General features: G+C 37.5%; 1 protein-coding gene across 5 annotated transcripts in view; it reads left to right on the forward strand.

Moving 5' to 3' along the window:
• The window catches only part of ZFP91 (ZFP91 zinc finger protein, atypical E3 ubiquitin ligase), a 39,480-nt gene that overhangs the window by 2,256 nt on the left and 16,635 nt on the right, over positions 1–20,589 (forward strand). For 4 of the 5 annotated variants that reach the window (XM_069108040.1, XM_069108041.1, XM_069108039.1 and 1 more), the window contains exon 2: positions 4,479–4,510. In XM_069108040.1, the coding sequence (XP_068964141.1) occupies positions 4,479–4,510 (32 nt within the window). Of the gene's footprint in view, positions 1–3,007; positions 3,097–4,478; positions 4,511–20,589 lie in introns of those variants that run through there. The other variant, XM_069108042.1, reaches the window with a different exon arrangement.

Raw genomic sequence — 20,589 nt, forward strand, 5'->3', positions numbered from 1 at the left:
AATTAATGGGAGTGCTTCATCAGCTACTCATAAGCTATTTTTGGAATGATAAAACCATTTACTCTAGTAAGTACAGTTATTTTTGACCTTTTGTATCACATGCATCAGAAATTCTATACAGACCTGTTTCTGAAATATGAAGAACTAACTGATTTTGAAAAGATACCCCTCATTTCCTTCTTTAAAAAACAACTGAAATAATTCAGAGGCTCATAGTTAAGTCACTGGTGCAGAAAAAGAGTTGTTATGCTGGTAGTATATACAAGTATAAACATCTTGCTGGATATAGTTGCAGCTTTCACTTGGTAATCAGAAGAGATTTATAGCTCCTACTTTAGTCTCTTGGAATGGATGGCATGATAGGTGGGAAGAATTCCTACCTCCTTCCCTCTTTTACACTGATGCCCACCTTACAAATTCACTATATTGCCCTCAGAGCATTATTTTCATTCGGTTATTTAAAGTTTGATTTTCGAGGCAAATGGTATTTAAAAAAGTAAAAAACAATCCTTTTCAACATTGTCCCCTTTCCCACTCAACTTCTTGAAAGTTTCGATAATTGCTTTTTTCCTGCCACAAAAACACACACACACACACACACACACACACACACATATATACATGTTTAATTCCTTTTAAATTAAACTTAATTTTTTTAATCAGAAAAAAAATTACCTTCTCAACCCTTCCACCCTAACCATCCCCCCACCCATTTGAAAACGAACGAAAAACAAGACCCATTACAAAGATTTGTAATCAAGCAAAACGAATTGTTTCATTCTCAATATTTGCAGTCTGCCAGTCCCAGAGTAATTTTGGAGTGGTAACTATATCCGTTTGCCACAGTATCTATTTCTTTCTGTGAAGGATGCTGCAACCAAAATTTTGAGTTGTCTTTCTACTCTGAAGACTAAAACACTATAGTTTCTATTGTCATACTAAAGATGGATTGTATAATGCTGTTTCTTGTGCTTGATATTGCCAGAAGGAAAGGAGGAGTATCCTCCCTTCTGGTTCTTTATCTTTCCCTCTTCTAATTCACCATCTCATATCATAATAGGAAGGAGTTAAACCTGTACATACTTGCTACGTTATTTCAGCCTCTAGAGTTAGCTAGAAAGAGTTGTGCTTAAAACATGTTTACATGTTGGTGAAAAGTCCTTCCGAAAAGGAAGAAAAATCTTAAATAGCATCTTACTGTTAATATGTAATGTAGGGTAGGGAGAGTTCTGATTAATCAGGAACTTTGGTTAATGGAACCTTATGATACCAGATTCAGTTCACAGAATTAGACCCCAGTAACTATACTATAACTTAATCCTTTTCATTCAGAAAAGTTTTCAGCACTTCTGAATCAATTGTGATGAAAATCAATTGTAGGTGTTAGATTGGGGGATTTGCCATTTCTGTAATTGAATTTGGAAGGTGAAACTTTTTTTTCCTTTTAAATGAATCTTAAATATCAACTTGTTTGTTTTGTCTCCTTTTGTTAAAATTAGCTTGTAAAGAATTTGCGACTACAAATCTCAATCTAGAGTACCAGTGAATGGAAGTTTCTGATTATTAGGAATGCATAATTAACCAGTTTTTATTATAATTGAATGGTATTTAAGGTTTCCTTTGCTGTCTTGATTATCGGTTTTTTCTTTGCTTATTACCTTTCTAAAGAATTGAATTAACATACTCTACAATTCCAAATATAAAAAACATTAATAGATGAAAGGTGAAGGAAATTTTGAGATATTAGATCAGTTACTTTCAAAGAGAAAATATTTAATTTTTGTATCTGAAATTAACATTTAAGAACTAAAATTGTGCACATTTTTTGCTTTGCTTTAGGTGTGTTCCCTTGTGGGGCTAAAATCATCCTAGTAATTTCTCTGTGTTGTGCAATGTGGGAATCACTAGAGCTATAAACTTCAGGTTTGGCAAGATTATAATGCAGGAAATCAAGCCAGGGTTTGAAGAATAATTATGAGAACTCAAATTGAGAAAAGCATTTGCTTTTAGTTTGACATTTACCCTCAGGTTAAGCAGGACCAGCTGTAGCTATTTGCGTAAACTGGAGGTCTTTTACTGTCTTCTTCAAACACCACAAAGTTAAATATAACATATAATACGTACACAAATATGCACCTATTTGCATGCCCCTTCAGTAAGTTCTTCACTGTGCTTCCTAATTCATTTAGGGTCCTAAAGACATAGACATAGATTTATCAAGGGGCCTCTGTGGCCATCTATTCCAGCCTCTTCATGAAAGGAATCTCTGCTCCCACACACTTGGGAAGAGCTCATCCTGTGGTGACCAGCCTTTGCTGGAAAACCTCCCAGCAAGGGTGATTCCACCCTTCTTAAGGTGACTCCTTCTGATTTTTAGACAGTTTGAATTGTTTTCCTGACATCAAGCCTAGATTTGCCTCATTGCAACTGCCTCCCACTGCTCCTGCTTCTTCCCTGTGGGGACTAACAGAACAAGTCTAATCCCTCCTGCACATGGCAGCCCTTTCACTACTTGAAAACAGCCATTACATCCACCAAATCTTCTCTTGAAGCTAAACTTGTCCAGTTCCTTCAGCATATCCTCATATATCACGAACTCAAGGCATTTCCCCATCCTGGTTACCTTCCTCTGGACATTGTCTCGATTATCAATATCTTCCTCTTGCTGTTGCCCAGAACTATATAGGGTCCTCTAGATAAAGTCTTTGGAGGGCAGAGGACAGTGAGACTTTAATCTCCCTGTTCTTGGAAGCCCTGTGCCTCTTGAATGTTACTGGCTGCCCCATCTCACTGCTGACTCAGTGAGCTTGCAGTCCACTAAAACCTCGAGGTCTTTTTCAGAACAACTATTGTCTCCAGGCTTCTTTTGGTTTGTAAAGGTGACTCTTTATACATACCAGGTGAAGAACCTGACATTTATCTTAATTGAATTTCATCTTAATAGATTGGACTCCATGTTCTAGGCATTTTCTACAGTATCACCTACTGTTTTGTACGTTGTTTCAGTCTTGTCTGACTCTTCATGACCTTATGCAGAGTTTTCTTGGCAGAGATACTGGAGTGGTTTGCCATTTCCTTCTCCAGCTCATCTTATAGGTGAGGAAATAGAGATAAACAAGATTAAGTGACTTGCCCAGGGTCACAAGCTAGTAATGTCTGAGACCAGATTTGAAATCATTAAGATGAGCCTTCCTGACTTTATCTACTATGCCACCTGCCTGTATCACCTGTTAAAGGTCTTATTTATTATCATTGGGGCATTAGGCTTTGTGCCTGTAATTTTTAACTTGTAAGTGTTTATAATTCAACTTTTCCGTTAATAGAGGTTTATGGAAATAGTGTAATATGTATAAAGATGAGAGATTAGGCCTAGGAAACCTTGTTCAATATAAACTTTTAAAAGTTTGTAATGTAGCTTCAAAATCACAACTACTGTATTATATTCTTTACTACATGTGTGATATTGCTTATTCTGGGAGGAGAACTATATTGTTCGTGGCCATAAGTGATTTTTTTTTCTTTTGCTTTTTGGAGGGCAGTTGGGGTTAAGTGACTTGCCTAAAGTCACACGGCTAGTTTGTGTGTTAAGCGTCTGAGGCCGAATTTGAACTCAAGTCCTCCTGAATCAAGGGCCCCATAAGTGATTTTTATGATTTTTTGCTTCTTATGTCATAAAGTGATATTTGTTATGAACAGTAATGGTGAAGGACACTTAAACTAAATTATAAAAACATGTTTTGGCTGCTACAGGGAAAAGTTTCATATATATGATCTCAGATCTCCTGCCCATCTCCACACACAATTATGGTGATGCAAACAAACATTGAACTGTTCTTGAAACTTTTATTTGAAAAACAAAATTTTTTAATGCCTTAAATTTTAACATAACATCACTGTAAGTGCATAGGGATTTTTTGACTGAGTGACTAATGTCTTCATAGAGATACATGACGGCCACTGTCTTGATTACTTTTGTAAATGTGTTAGAAGGCCTTTCTTTTTAGGTCAGCATAAGCACAAAATGATTATCCAGCTACTCTCTTAAATCAAAATGGAGTTTGCTTATGTCATGGCTTTTCTCTTTTTCAGGAATTTGTTTGCAATATGAAAGGGTTTTCATTCATTTTTGCTAGCTATATTGACATTTAAAAAAAATGAAACCATACTTTTCAGAAACATCTCATCTGCATTTGTTTAAAGTACCACGTGGATGGCCTTTTCTCCGGTTGCATAGCTTGTAAAGAGACGCCTATATTTGAGTCTTTTTGTACACATGAGATAATTATGCTCTGAAATTTCTGTATTATTGAAAAGGGATAAATTAACCAGCTATTTGTGAGCTGTAGTGATGTTTTCTTCTGCATAGTAGATGGATTACAATTTTATTTGGTTCCTAAAACAGTGCAATATATTAATATCATAAATGAGGAAATACAAAAAAAATATTCCACTTACTTTTAATCCTTTGTTTCTTTCAGATGCTCAGAAAAAGTGGTGGCAGCCAGCAAAGGTAAGGCTTCATTACCCCCTTTCTCCATGGTGTGTGTTCCTTTCTTTGATTGACTTGTAAGATGAGAGAAAGTAGTATAGTAACCATTCGTTTCAGTTTCCACTTAAAGAGGCCTCTGCTTATTGGTTGAAACGTGTCCTTTGGGCTGTGGTGGCTGATCAGGTGCCCTGCAGATTTAGATGTGAGATGCCTCCATTGACAGTAATCATCCAAATAAGCATTGGTAGGAAAACTTATCTCTTGTATTGCACTTTCCTTTTCTCTTATGACTTGTTTGAAGAATTATCAGTCTTCTAGTTGATATGTTGGCAATCTCAACATGAATATAAACTGGAACTAGAAATGTAGTTTGAGGAATAAGGAAAGAAGAAAAAGATATAATCATGTATCAAGCCAGTAATATTTATTCTCCTTTTCATTTGTTTTTTTTTTAAGGAGGGCAATTGGGGTTAAGTGACTTGCCCAAGGTCACACAGCTTATTCTCCTTTTCTGTTCTAAAAAGTTAGCATTATGGGTCTCAAAATGTAGTCCGGGGACCCTTAGTAGTTCCTGAGACCCTTTCAGGTGATCCACAGGATCAAAACTATTTTTCTAACAATGAGTCATTTTACTTTCTAATACTACAAATGTAAATAGATAGTCACATAAAAACTGGAACGTTTATTACTGTAATTATAATACAGTTATAATTTATTACTGCAAGGAACTATACTAGATACAACACAGGTAAGATAGTTCTTGCCTTCCAAGAGCTTATGTAATGCCAGCATAAGGTTTACTGACTGGTTAATTTGCATCTTCTCACCTGGTCTTCGTAATCCTGTGAGTTAGGTGCTAGAGGAATTCTTCCCATTTTAAAAAGTGGAAACCAAAGAGGTTAATTGTCAAGTATTTATTAAATGATTACTATGTGCCAGTCATTATCTTAAGTTCTGGGGATACAAAGACAAAACTAAGATAGTCCCTGCCATTAAGGAGCTTACATTCTACCAGGAAACTAATATGCCCATAAATAAATTTATACACAGCATATACAAACATCTTAGCAGCTGTGGGGATCAGAAGTATCTGTGTAGAAAGTGACACTTGAAGAACATTTGAAGGAAATGAGATTCTCAGAGATGGGAAGGAGGAAGGAAGTACAGTCCAGGCATTAGGGACAGCCAGTGCAAAGTTAGAGAAATGGAGGTGGAACTTAATGTGTAATGGTAAGACCAGTTTGTCTGGACCATAGAATTCAGGGGAAAGAGTACGTTCTAATAAGGTCGGAAAGACTTCAAAGAGAAGTGTACATTTTGACACAAGGCCAATTGGGTAGTTTGCTTTTCTGGGCTCTGAAAGTGATGGCTTTTTTTTTCTCCACCTCAATGAGGGAAGGGTAAAACTGAGAGGGACAGATAATAATTGTATCAGAAAAACCAAAACCTGTTACCCAAAAAAGAATAAAGATGTAAAAATAGAACATCAATTTCTTAAAAGTAATGCTAATAAAAAAAAAAAAAAGGTTAGAAAAAAAATATGATAAGAAAGGGCTCAGTTGTGAAGGGCTTTAAAAGCCAAACTGAGGAGTTCTGTTTGGTCCCAGAGGCTACAAGGTTCCCTTGTAGCCATTCTTGGGTGAATTATCTAGGTTCCTACTTTGATCACCATATTGAAACTCCTCTTAATTCCAAGTCTGATGTTGCCTCTCACTGAGTATAATCATCCAATCATCCATATGAACAAAAAGATGGAGGACTCAGATTTTTAAAAAATGATGCTTTTATAATATAATTGATAATAGACTTTATAAAAAAGAAACCGTTGCCTATGATGGATCCTTTGGTCTGTGTCAGTGTTGTGCAGGAGAAAGGGAACTAAATTTGGAATCATATTCTTGCTTTGACTCCTTGGGCAAGTCACCTAACTGCTGGTCCTCAGTTTCTTCATCTGTAAAATGATGGTATTAGATTAGATCACTTTAGGGCCCAGCCCCTTCCAGTTCTAAATCTATGACCTATCCTCCCCTATTAGTCATTCACTGAGTTCTCTTCGATGGCATTCCAATTGTTAAAGTGCCTTAAAATTATACCGTTTCTCTAAAGCTGGAAAATCTATAGGATATGTACTCACTCTGTGCTGGGCCTGTTTTCCTCAGCCAAGAATCTAAGGCTAGTTGATTGGCTGTTGAAGTTGCCTTTGCCACATGTGTTTAGTACAATTCAGCAAACTTTGATTGCCTGATGTGTGTAGATCTCTGTGAGGTGTCTGGCAGGACCAGCCAGTTTAGATAACAGGTGGTCCTTGTACTGTCTGTGCTCAAGAATACACAGATAGTACAAAGTAGTGATATCCCAGCAGATGAGTTATACAGCTTTGAAAGATGGAAGCCTTCTGCTACTCTTTTATACTCTTTAGCACTTATTTTACTTGTACTGTTCAGTACTGTTCACATGTATAGAAACCCTTATATTTCCTTTGATTTTATCTTGTTTATTTTGGGATGGTAAGGCTTGACTACAAATAAGAAAATACTTTGTATACCTTGTTCATGACATCATTAGCATTACCTTATTATGTTGAGGAGTAAGGAAATAAAGGAATAAATAAGGAGAGTAAATGACCTGCCATTCCAGCTGGCTTGGTTTTAAGATGGATGTACCATCACAGTGTAACACTTCATAATAATAAACATACAGAATGCAGTATTGCCCCCTAAACCAAAGAGGTGACCCTGAGGTCCATGTCCATGGGGTTTTCCTAATCAGAGATCCTGGAGTGATTTCCTTTATCTAGTGGATTAAAGCAGAGGTTAAGTGACTTGCCTAGAGTCACCCATCTAGTATGTGAGGTCAGATGTCTACTCAGCAGGTCTTCCTGACTCCAGGACTGGCACAGCACACTGAGCCAGCTGGCTGCCCTCTAAATTTCCTCTTTTTGTTGAGGGAAGAGGATTGTCACCCCACTCTATCTATCACACCAGGGTCATCACCAGGTCTTCCCCTCTCCATCAGACCATGTAGCCAATTAGTTGGTAGGTCTTATGGGAGTTGTACTTTTCCAACATCTCTTGCATCTGTATCAGCTTATCTCTGTACATGTTGTTTTTATTCCCCCAGTAGAAGGTAAAGTCGTTGAGGGCAAAAACTTCCTTGTTTTTATCTGTATTCCCAATATCTAGCACTATGCCTTGAACATAGTAGGTGCTTAATAGTAGGGGTTGAATTGTTGAAACTTTGCAACAGGAAGGATAAAAAAAAGTACAGACTGAAAAGCAACTTTGGGTTGTAAAGGAATGATCATGTGACCATATTCCCTGTTGTAAAGCATTAGAAATTGCTTTTTTGCCTAAAAAATAATCACCATTCTTCCTCTGCTTAATTTGGACCGAACCATCCCTTCCCTGTTGTTAAGATTGTGACCTTTTCATTTTGGACAGGTTTTTATGTTTACAAAGTGAGTGTAATAAAATTCTCTTTAGGCATTTGAGTATTATTTTTTCTGAAAGATCCAATATTTTACATTTTAAAATGCTTTTCAGATTTTTTTGAATGTGCCAAGGTATGAAGCTTTATAGGGTTTTGAGTTGGAAGAGAGGATTTAGAGATTATGTAGCCCAGGAAACATGCCCAGAAAGGTTAAATGAATTAACCAGTGTCAGGCAAGTAATGAGTGACAGAACCAGGATTCAAACTGGGATCCTCTGATTTCAGCTCCAGCTCTTTTAGTATTGTACTTTGCTCCCCCTCTCACTTTTCACAAGAGAATACTGCTTTCTCTTAACCCTATATGTACATGTAATAGAAAAATCTAGCTTAGTTGACTTATTTCTAACTTTTCAACAAGTATACAGATATATGTACACATGTTTGAAATTATGGAAAGCATTCCTGATGATCAGGATGAAAAAAGTTTCTTTAGATTACAGAATTGTAATGGTGAGTGGCAAAAATAGCATCAATTTCTCACCTCCTAGGTTCTACCTTTGCAAAACCCCTGGAACTTTGACTTTTGTGATTTTTATTTGCTTTTCTGAATTTCAGGTCTGCTCATTTGCTAATAGAGGGTTTGGATGGGTGATAACTAAATTCCTTCTGACTTCTTTGTGTAAGCAAGGATTGTCTTTTCTGTCAGTAGCAGAACTTGAATCTCAGAGGCCTTTACCTAGCTCCATTCACATCTGTCTATCATACTGTGGTTTTGGTTTTGATTCTATCCTACCCTTGAAATTTCGGTTCATTGTCATCATCCAAAAAGCATTTGTCCTTGTCCCCTTTTCACTGATTTACATTTTGTCAATACATTCAAGTGGGATCCCTCCCTTACATCATTAACCTTTACTTTTTGTTTGTTTTTCTAAACTAAGGAAAGCATTAAGTAATAAGGATATTGCTTACATTAACAGTTCTCTAGAAGGAACTATTTTAAACTTTCATTATCAAAGTGAGTATCAAAAAGTCGCTGCTTAGGAGCAGAGTGGGAGATGAGAAATAGACAGCTTCTTTTGGATCTCTTGGTGGTGCTTAACTCAACCCAGCTTTCAGCTTCCACAGCTCACTATTTCAAACCTTACTCTGATTTCTGATCCTGCCTAAGTGCCAATTCAGGAGAACTTCTTTATGTCCCTAAATACTATTTTTGAAGATCTATCTTTGACATGTCTCTCCATAGTCCAAAGCTCAGACCCAGCCCTGCATCCCCACTTATGCATATACCTAATAAAATAGGAATATCTTCTGATAGTTTTTCAGCCAATATCACGTCCTCTAAGGGATCATTTGAAAGTAATAGCTAATATTTATGTGTCACATTACAGATGTTTTCTCCTGTTTTTCTGTTCCTAACTACTCTGACATTGGAGGTAGGTTGTATTATATAACATACCTCTTTGGTGTTTAAAAATTGCCCAGTGTGTTTAAAATTTGGTGTTTAATTTTAATTAAAATTTAATTAAATTTAAATTTTTGTTAAAAAAAAAAAAACAAAGGATATGCTTTATAGTATTGTTTTTAGGGATACAATGCAAGGAAATTACTGAAGAGTTGCATGTCTATAGAACCCTATTTCCCATGTGCTTTGTTCGGGGGTAGGGATGTAATTGATTCCTTAGCTTCTTAAAATTGTCCTTACAGGAAACCTTTAAAAACTAAGCTTAAGTAATTTATTTATTTTATTTTTTATGATTTATTTTAAACTATACTTTCAAGTATTTTGAGGGTTTTATTTTGTGAATTGCTGAGCATTGAAAATGTGGTGAACACCATGTTAAAAAGCAAATGAGTGTATGGCAGTGACATCTTTCTTGTCTTTTTGTCGTTACCATAGTTCTTTAAGGTACATTACCAACAAAGGGAAATAACTTTTGAGTCCCATAGCCAGATAGAGTGAGGCAGGAACAGTGTTCAGATCCAGCTTCTCACGGGCTCTTGTCCTTCCATTGACACACTCTCCCTCTCTCTCTCCCCCTCCCTACCTCCCTCCCTTTCTCTCTCTGTCTCTCTCTCTCTTTCTATCTTTCTCTCAGCACCTTTCCCTGATCTCTCTTTACCTCTCGAACCTTAGGGAATTTTTTTATTCCTATAATTTCAGCCATTATAAATGTACAGCTATTATTCAACTCCCCCTAGGTCAGTTGTGTTCTAAAGTAAATGTGATGATGGCATTGCCCTTGGTTTTTTTTTTTCTCTCCCTCCCTTACATCTGGCTCCCCTAGCTTTATAAGCAAGAACTTTAATATATTATAAAAACTTGTAAATCTTTGCAGCTTCTAGTCTCTTATGAAAATAGTGTCTTCCTGGTTTCCTAGTTGGCCTATTTTGTAGCTCCTCAAGCCAGTCTTTAGTATGTGCAGAAGTTGTCCTGCTAAACCAAAGTCCTTGCCATTTTTTTGCTCATTTTCTAGCTCAGTCACTCTTGTGTCTCTTTTCCTTTCTTACTTACTTTTCTAAATTAACCCTTTCATGTTATATAATCTGTATGAGGTCTTTCTCAGTACTACCATCTCTTAGAACAAGTTATTCCTGTTCCCTGCATGTCTTGAACCCTTACCTTTTTTATATGTACTTCCAAACAGTTTTGGTTGTAATTTAGTGCTTCTCATTTGCTATAGACTTGAGTAGAGCTATGGATAATATAGTATATTTCCCCCTAAAGCTGTTGCCCAAAAGGAGAAAAAAGCACCTCCCTGAGTATTTTGTAGAGATGTATAGATAGACAGACAGATAGATACATCTACAGAGAGAGGTCTCTATTTGAGATACATAGATATTATATATATATATATGTCTGATTTCCATATTGGTGAGGATACAGACCAGAATCTCTCTGGACCTTAGCTTTCTTGAGTTACTCAGACAAATGAATTCTTTACCTAGTAAACTTTTGACAATGACCATCTCTAAACCTGGCTATGCTAGTCTTACTCTGATAAAAAGACCCACCTTCTCCCTGGATCTGAACACATTACCTCTCCAGCTTTATGTAGGGCCTTGCAAGAGTCTGCACTCTGACACCACCAGTGAGAACTCAGAGTAGTAGTTATTAGGTGGTGATAATTTCCAACAAACATGACTTAGTGCATAGAGAGCTGGCCTGGGAGCCAGTGACCTGGATTCAGACACATGCTGATTGACCCAGGGCAAATCACTTAAACTCTGGATGCTCTAGGCAGCTCACTAAGATTATAAATTGAAGAGAAAGTGCCAGCCATCTCCATTGGTGCAGGAATTTCTGGAATTTCTAGTTCTTAACTTCAGAAGGTCTAATAGGAATCATTTAAAGCATGTCTTGTAAATAACTCTAAATAGGACATTGAGAAGGAGCAGAGTTAACAGCAACAAAGCATTGCCTCAGATTACTGAAGGATAAACTCTACGGCAATCCTTCCCTCCTTCCACCTTTCCTAAATGATTGATTCATTGCTTTCATTACAGCTTCCCAAGTGGAGTTTAGTAGAAGGAAGCAAACTGAAGGATTTTTTTTTTCTTCATTGAGCCAGTAAACTTCCGTGGAAGTATAAAACTCCTCCTCGTGATTGTGCCTCTTTGCCTGAATGACAGAAACTTAGCTAAGGAATTGTTCATTGTATAGACCTGTTTCAGGGTCTCCCGATTGGACATAATGTTTAAAGAAAAAATACTGGTTGAAGCATTCTTAAACAGAATGATCCTAGAGCATCAGAGATTAACCATATGTAATGATCAGAAAGTTTGAAACTATTTAGGGATCTTCCTCTTCATGGAATTGTTACCTACAGCTATTTTATGATAATAGCTTTTTTAAAATACTGTTTTACAATTTCAAAGCGCTTTACCACTATCTCATTTTATCTTCATGCCTAAAGATTAAGTAACTCTGAAAGCCAAAGGCATTGGAGCCACCAAGTCTGCCTTTGTCAGCTCCCTAACTGCATGAAGCCCTGTACAGACTTAGTGCTGATCATATAATGCTTATGTGTAGGTTTGGTTGACCTCTACACTAAGCTGACCGTTTGTTAGTTATCGGAATGAGGCTTAAAAGATAGGAGATGTGTTCAGAAGAATATATGGCTGGTGAATGTATTTCAGTGCAATGAAAATTCACATAAAAGCCTGGATCTCCAAAGAATTTGGAATAGACCAGAAAAGTAAATTATTTTTGACTTCTCTTCAACCTGATTGGGTTGGCAGCATCATGCTGCGCCTGTTTCACAGAATCAACCACTTAACAGTTTAAGCATGAAAATATCCTTTACCTACTCTATAAAGGAATGGAGGTGGGTGAACTGTGGTCCCCAAGACAGAATTTCTGGTAAACAGATTTAATCTTACCATATTTAATAGTACTCTGTTGACGGTTAAAAATACATAACCTATTTCTATTTTTCTTTGTGTTTAACATTTTTTTAGGACGATTTCATTTGAAAAATTGACTGTTAGCTTACTTCGCCAAAAATAGTAAAAATCATCTACATCATCATTTTCTGCTGGGGGGTGAGGGTATAATAAACTTAGATTTTCAGCATGAACTTTTTGCAAATATCTTAGGGATTCTGAAATGTCTATTTAAAATACACACAAACGCACATATACACACCCCACACAAGAGAAATTATATAATTTCTTAGGAAGTGTTGTGACCCACTTACTTATACAGCTGGTTCCTTGAACTTTTAATTTCCTGACCTATAAAAAAAAAAAGGGGGTTGGTAGACATACTATAGAAAGCTATAACTACTTTCAATTATGTGATCTTTAAGTGATTTTCTGATCTTTGCTGTTCATACAGCAAATGATTGTCCTAAGTTCTGTGCTATCACTAGGGAGAATAAAAACAAGACATAGTCTCTGCCCTCATGGAGGTTGCGTATTCTCTCTCAACAGCAGGGAGATAAGATGTGGTACCCATAATGCAAGGTACCATGTAAAAGTGGAGTAAGTGGTATAAAGTCCCATAGTGTGAGGTAGGGAAAGGAATCAGGAAAGTCTTTGTGACATAGTAGTGGTATTTTGGAAGCTAGAAAGCTAGACTTCTTATACCTTACTCTCCACCACATACTCTGACTGGTAACACTGGCCTCCTGGCCATTCCATGAACAAGACATTCCATCTCAGTATTCTCTCTGTCCCACATGTCTTGAATGCTCTCCCTCCATTCTAACTATTACCCTCCCTGGCTTCCCTTAAATCCAAACTGAAATTCCCTGCAGGAAGCTTTACAGGACAAGCAATTAGGCCTGTTTTTCTGTTGTCAGAGCTGAACAGGTAGGTGGCTATCAAAAGGAGTTTTTTTCTTATAAGAACGTAGAAGGTATGGTTTGAGTTTTACTATAATTCCTAAGACATTTTGGTAAGAACTAAAAACACATTGATTAAGTTTGTGGGCAGTGCAGTTTAAATAAGAGGTGACCCTTTCCTCATTTTCTAATCAAAGTGAGGACATGTGAGACACCTGTGCTTTTAATACATAGTATTTCATGAATGCATCAGAGAGTTAAAAAAACAAAATGATATATGAGCTCTAGCTGGAAAGGTTGCTAGTGATCCTTTCCTTTTAGGTCAGGGAAGGATATCTTAGGAAAGAAAATGGCATTTGAGATGGTCTTTGAAAAGTAAAGAAGTTTAGCAAATGGTTGTTTATTGATTTAGATAAAGATTTCGGGATGAAGACATTCCAGTCCCAGGGGCTGACCTGCTAATGAGCATGATAAGAGGACAGAGAGATGTGGAGGAGGCTATTCTGAGATAAGATTGGGAAAATAGGGTGGGACTAAGTTGTGGAGGGCCTTGACTGCTAGGCAGAAGAGTTTGAACTAGGCTTAATATAGATAGTTGAAGCTCCTGAAGATTTTTGAGTGATGGTGTGACTGGGTTTATGTATAACAAAGATTGTTCTGGAAGCAAAATGAAGGCTAGCTTGAATAGAGGACTAGGTCAAGCTGGAAAATCTGTGTTTGGGTGATAGTAATAGGATTGGGGGGGGGGGGCGGTATTAAAGATGGAATTGACTAGTCCTGGTTCCTGGATGGAGAACAAAGCATGAAAGAGAACACCAAGTTAGTGAACATGGGAGGCTAGATGAGTGAATATTCGCTACTGAATTGATGAAAGCAGGAGGAGAAAAGGTAAGGCTTGTTAAACTTGAGGTGCCAGTTGGAAATGAGCATGGAGGTGAGGTGTGCTATAGCCACTTGGAGACACAGAGCTGGACCCTGTCATCTGGAGAAGTCAGTACTGGAGAGAAACATGTTGGAGCCTCGAGCTGGAAGTTAAAGTTCTAGGAGTGAGGAAGATTTCCACAGAGTAGAATATTAAGAGAGAAGGGCCAAGGACAGGTCCTTGAAATGCCTACATTAAGGAATCAGAACGATTAGAGGAGACCATTATTTCCATATTATTTTGTTAGTTCTTAATTGGCTGCTAAGGACACTATTTTTGTTTGTTTTAGTATAAGACTTAATTCAACATGTATTATAAGTGTATTTTTCTTTCTGAGCCCCTGTTAAAAGGTTATGGGAAGAAATAAGGAAAAATAACAAAGAATTAGATTTGGGAGTTTTTTTAGTTCCTTCTTGGAATGGTTGTTGCCAGTGACTGAATCAGTCTGTTGTGTTCTTGGCATGTGGACCAAATGTCTTTTTGTTTTTTAGCATTGTGAAAATGACTGGTTCTTTGATACTGATAATTAACAGGGCTTTGAAAATAGCTTTTGTATTTTCTGATTTGGGGTTAAAATGGGGCTGTTTCCTTTACTTTCTAATGACATTTATTCTGTAACTTAGAAGGTTGTATTCAGGATCTGGATTCCTTAACAGCCCTCATTCTTTTTGACAGGGTAGGGAACACCAAAAATTTAGCATTGTCTTATGTGATTTGTCTTTCTGCTTTAAATGCTTTTTGTAAAATGAAACCATAAGTTATTGAAGCTCATAGAATGAATGCTGGTTATATTATTTGAGGCAATAATGTGAAACATTTTTTAAAAGGTTACCAGTAGTTCATGCTACAGCATTTTGAGATCATTCTCTGGCCAGTGTTCCAAGGAACCAGTAGCAGGGTGTGTGTTAATCCTTAGCTATTTAAAAAGGATGTGAACATCCATCAGTCATCCTCTTAAGTTTCTTTTTTAAAAATTCTAAATGCCGAGTTAAAATATTCAAAAAGTAGAGTTTGCAAAGACTTTTTTTAAAAAAAGGTGGATCAGTTTTCCAATATATAGGAAAGGGAAGATAAATATTAAGATTTTGGATTTTAAATTTCTTAATATTTACCTAACTGAAAGAGCCTTATTTTTTTTTTAACACATGATCATTTCATAATTACATCTAAAAGAATTATATGTTTGTATTTGATATGTTGTTTTCTTCAAAGAGTTTAGGGAAAAATATACTTCAGTAATTGACCATAGCATCATCCTTATGGATCCTTCGGTGATTGTAGACTCAGAGCTTGAAGGAGCCCTTGGAGATGAGCTGCCCCGAAATCGTCAGGGCGGCGTGGCAGAGCCCGTGCCCTCAGCCTCCAGAGGCACTGCTTGTCCACCATGCCATGCTCCTTCCACATCACAGTTCCCTTTGTAACTTGAACATATTTGAGAGTCTCTGTGGCCAAAATCTTTTCAGTTTAGTTTGGTTATTCCTTAAACAACAGACTGTCTCATCCACAACCGCTCTCCTATTTGAGGTTTTTATAGTGTCTCTGAGTCATACGTAAGATTGTAGATACAGAGCAGGAAAAGCTCTTTGTGTTCATTTAGTCCAGTTCTTGTTTTGCAAATGAAGAAACTGATTCCCAAAGGGCAAAGTCACTTGGCCAGGACCTCCCAGGTGGTGCAGAACAGAGAGTTGAGGCCAGGTCTTGCTGCCCCAATGCCCTTCTCATCTACCAAAACGTGGCCTGCTTTGTCCTGACAGAATCATTGATGACCCTGGGGTCACTTACATGAAATGAGGAGACAGTAAAAAAGAATTTAGTAGAGTGACTTCAGTTATGGGGGGAATGGGGAGACCTTTAACATACATACACACATACATGCATGCATACATAAACACATACATACATATGAAGTTGTTGAATTTAAATAAAGTAAGTTAAATGTTTCGGGAGATCAGTTGTGTATACTGATGCAGCCATGGCAGGACTTCAAAAATAGAGGTTAACAACAAAAGCAATTTTTTAGTTAGCTTTGATTTTTAAATATGCATACTAATTGACATTGGTATTTTGTTGGAGCTTCCAAAATTAGTCAAAAAAGGAATTACTGATTCAATTCAACAAACATTTGAGATAATACAATGTGCAAAATTTGATACATCGGTATAGAAGTTAACCTTGTTGCAGAAGCTATATTGAGGTGTTAATACTTTGTTCACTAGAAACCCAGAGGAGGCTACAGCCTCTTCCCTTGGGACGGGTGCAGTGTAGATGAGAAGACATACCTGCACACAAATAACTCCAAAGAAGGTAAAATGGATTGTGTCATAATAGCAGGACAAAGCAAGGACAAGAATTCTCTGATTTAGTATCATGACTTCTTCTTGGGAGAGTGTTATGCCCAATCTTTTTAACATTTTTTATTTCTTTTAACACAGTTCACTACACTGATGTTTCTTTAAACTTTTGAAATGGCCACATGATGGCAATACTGCTTTGGGTATAAGACCATGGAGAATGATGAATCTTTTATAACAGGGCTGTAGATCCACAGAGAAATCATCTGAGGGTCACATTAGTTGGAAAAAAATTTCATTTTGTTTTTAATAGAAAAATGTATACTGTTTCCTACTTTAAAAATTAAGACCAGGAAACATACCTTAATGAGTACAAACAAATGTGACCCTGGACAAGTTAAGACCTTGATTTTCTCCTCTTAAAAAGGAATTGGTTTGAATGATCTTGAGATCTCAGACACATATTAAGTAAACAGACAGAAGAATTTAGAGAGATCTACCAATACTGATTTCAAAATGGGTAAACATTGTCAAGATTTATAAAATCATTTTCATTCTCTTCTTAATCTTTGAAAGGATGTATTCTTGAAGTCCATTCATTTATTATTTTCGGAGGGGAAAAACCACAACTACTTGTTTTGGGAAGTAAGGAGCAGCACATCACTTTACTAGGCTTGAGGTGACAGTATTGTTGCAGAAGATATTAAAAGTCATGTTTTATTTTCATTTCAGTGGGTACATGTAGTTCTTTCATGGATAAAATTAAGCCAAGTGCTAAATTGGAAAAATTGGTGCCCTCCCTCTGCTTTGCACATTTTAGCTTGTTAAGAACTATTGCTAATAGGGTTTTAGGTCTAGAAGTGACCCAGGAGACCATCTAGATAGTATGATATGACCTTATTTGGCAGATGAGGAAACAGATCCACACAATTGAAGTGTTTTATCCAAGGTCATACAGCCAGTTGTTGTTAAGGCTAGAACTTGAGTCTCATAAAGCTTAACCTAGTAAGCCTTCCATTATACCATGCTTTGTTCAATTTGAAAGATGGAAAAAGCATCTATTTACTAATTGCTTCCTATGCATAGTACTGTGCCAAGCCCTGGGAACCTCACATATATTGGGAGAAATGACCCATACAGGAGGTTTCAGCTACAAGTAAGATGGGAAAGGTCAGTAGTCTTTAGGATGGTAAAGCAGGTAGGTATTCATCTCCTGTCATGTCATTTCCAGTGCTAAAACCATTTGACAGGGCCAAGAACAGGGTTTCCTGTTTCTTTGGTAGCTGTGTCTCCTGACAAGCAAAGGGTTATAACCTCTGAAGGGCACTTGGTAGGATTTCTCACTGCAGGGACCTGACTAGAACAGAATTAGAACCAGAGCATTATCATTTGGTTCCTTCTCTGCTTCTCAGCACTACAGCTGTGGGCAGAGCACTTGTTTTCTGGGCTCCAGAGATCTCATTGTCAAAACACCTTCAAGGCAGATCTCTTAAAGTACTATCTAGCTCCAAGGTATAAGATCTGATTCAACAAATTAAACTTCTCCTTGTCCAAGGCTTGGTGCTAGGCAGTGGAGATACAAAAACGATTGTCTCTGCCATCAAAAAGGTTACATTTTATTGAGTGGTGTATGTATGGGGGTTACATAAATACAGGATTATTTGAGGGGAGAAAGTAAGCACTAAATATTAGGCAAATCAGCTTGTATGTTGTATATCCAATCTTAGCCTTGAAGGAAGTTAAGCATTCTGAGAAGTAAGGGTAAGGACTGCATTCCAGGAATGCCATGTGCTGAGATTCAGAACAGTAAATCTGTAAAGGTAGGTGGGAGCCTGAATATAGAAAGTAGATGTCGGAATCCTAATGAGCCACTAAAGCTTGTGAGCAGAGGATTAACAAGGTTAGAATTATCTTAGAAATTATTGGACAATCATGTAGACAAGGGACTGGAGAGAGGCCAGACCAGAAAGTGAGACCAAATAAGATGTGGGTCTTAATGGATTCAGGAGATTGTTCTAGAGAAAGATTAAGATTACATAAACATGTTTTGGAAACAATTGAACTCAATTGACTTGAGGCATTCAGGAGTAAAGATTATAGAGAAAAAAGAAAATGCCCAGGACCGAGCCTTAGGAATGACCTAAGGATCGCAACCAACATTTAATGGTTGGAAGATAGATGATAATGATGATCCAGTAAATGACAATCAGAAGGAATGATCCGATAGGAAGGAGAAACAAAAAGGAGTAGTATCATATAAACTTAGAAGAATATTCAGAAGCAGAGAGAGGGTGTCAGTGTCACCCCCTTGTTGTCAGCAGTGTCAAACACAATGCAGTACCAAGAGCTCTATGGAAAGGCCAAGGAGAGTGAGAATTGAGGGGAAGAAAGATCATCACATTTAGCAGCTGTGATCTTTAGTTACCTGGAGACAAAATTTTCCTGAGTGGCATAGTCAGAATTCAGGTTGTAAGGGGTTGAGTTATAAGTGGGAGGTGAGCACGGAAATGGTGGACAATAAGTGTGGCTCATTCTTTAAAAGTATGACGAGGAGACATAGCACAATTGCAGCATCAAGTTAAGGTTTTTTTAAGGTTGAGAGAGACCTGGGCATGTAGAAAAGAAACCAGTAGATAAGGAAGTTGAAGAGGAGAAAGAGAAGAAATAAGCAAAGGCACAAAATGAAAGCTTGGTGCTGGCCAGGGGAAGGGCTGCTTCATGAGAGACAGGGGTGGAACAAAGAAGGTTAAAAGAGTAGGGGTGTTCCCTGAAATAGGGGAGAAAATAAACATTGTAACTAAGATGGTCTTGAGCCTCTCAGTTTTAACAACAACAAAACCCACTTTTGATGAGAGAAGAGAAACATGCATAGGGGTGCATTTAAAGTGAAATAATAAAAATATATTTTAAATGTATTTAAAATTGGCCTCACAATTACAAGATCTCAGAGGAAATATTTGAAGTGTAGTTGATATGAACAATAATCTCCAGTGTGACAAAAGTAGTCAAAAATGCTGGAAAACAGGCATGCAGATACATTGTTGATGTAACCAACATTTAGAAAGCAATTTGGAACTATACCCAAATAAAGTCAAGCCAATAAATATAAAACATCCCCTATGTGCCTGGCACTGTGCTAACAAACGCAGGGTATAGAAAGGCAAAAGACAGTTCCTGTCTTAAAGGAGCTCACAATATGATGGCAGCAATATCATGCAAAGCAGTGTGTACAAGCACATATACATACATACACACAGGATAATTTGAGGGTAGTCTGAGAGGGAAGGTATTAAAATATTACTAGAAAAAGTTTCTTGCCTAAGGAGGGACTTTGGCGGAGGCTTCCCTCCACCACCACCAAACCTCCCCCCCCTTTTTTTTGGTTAAGTGACACAGCCAGGGCTGGGGCTCTATTCACTATGCCACCTAGCCGCCCCAAAATTTTATTATTATTATTTTTTTTACAGGGAGGAAGGTAGGGCAATTGGGGTTAGGTGACTTGCTCAAGGTCACACGGCTAGTTTTTATGTTAAGTGTCTGAGGCTGGATTTGAACTCAGGTCCTCCTGACTCCAGAATTGTGCTAAGTGCAGGGCATACAAAGAAAAGCAGAAGACAGTCCTACTCTCAGAGTTCTTAATCAGATGAGCAAAGTAACACAATCTATCTCCAGGAAAATAGGAAATAATCAAGAGGAAAGGTACCAGAATTAAGAGGGATTGGGGAAAGCTTCCTGTATAAGGTAGAATTTTGACTGGGACTTGAAGCCAGGAGACACATGAGAAAGGAATCATTCCAGGCATGGGGAACAACCAGAGAAGATTCCTGGAGCCAGGAGGTGGAAATAGCAAAGAGGTCATTGTCCCTGGATCAGAGGGTATGTGGGGGGAGGAAGTGGGGCGGCACAGGAGATATCAGAAAGGGCCCTAGCCATGAAAGACTTTGAACACCAAATTGGATTTTGTATTTGATTATGGAGCTAGGGATCATAGGACAATCATTTTGATAGCTGAGTGGAATATGGAGTAGAGTGGGGAGAGACTTGTCAGATAGCCCAACCAGCAATGCTGTCGTAGTGTGAAGATGGGGGAATATTGGAGAGGTGTTACAATGGTGAAATTGATAGACCTTGACAGCAGGTGGGATATAGGGATATAGGAATGAGATACAGTGA

This window comes from Petaurus breviceps, unplaced genomic scaffold (assembly GCF_028583685.1).
Source record: "Petaurus breviceps papuanus isolate PSGF00001 unplaced genomic scaffold, PetGlider_PUasm1.0 90330, whole genome shotgun sequence".
Lineage (NCBI taxonomy): Eukaryota > Metazoa > Chordata > Mammalia > Diprotodontia > Petauridae > Petaurus > Petaurus breviceps.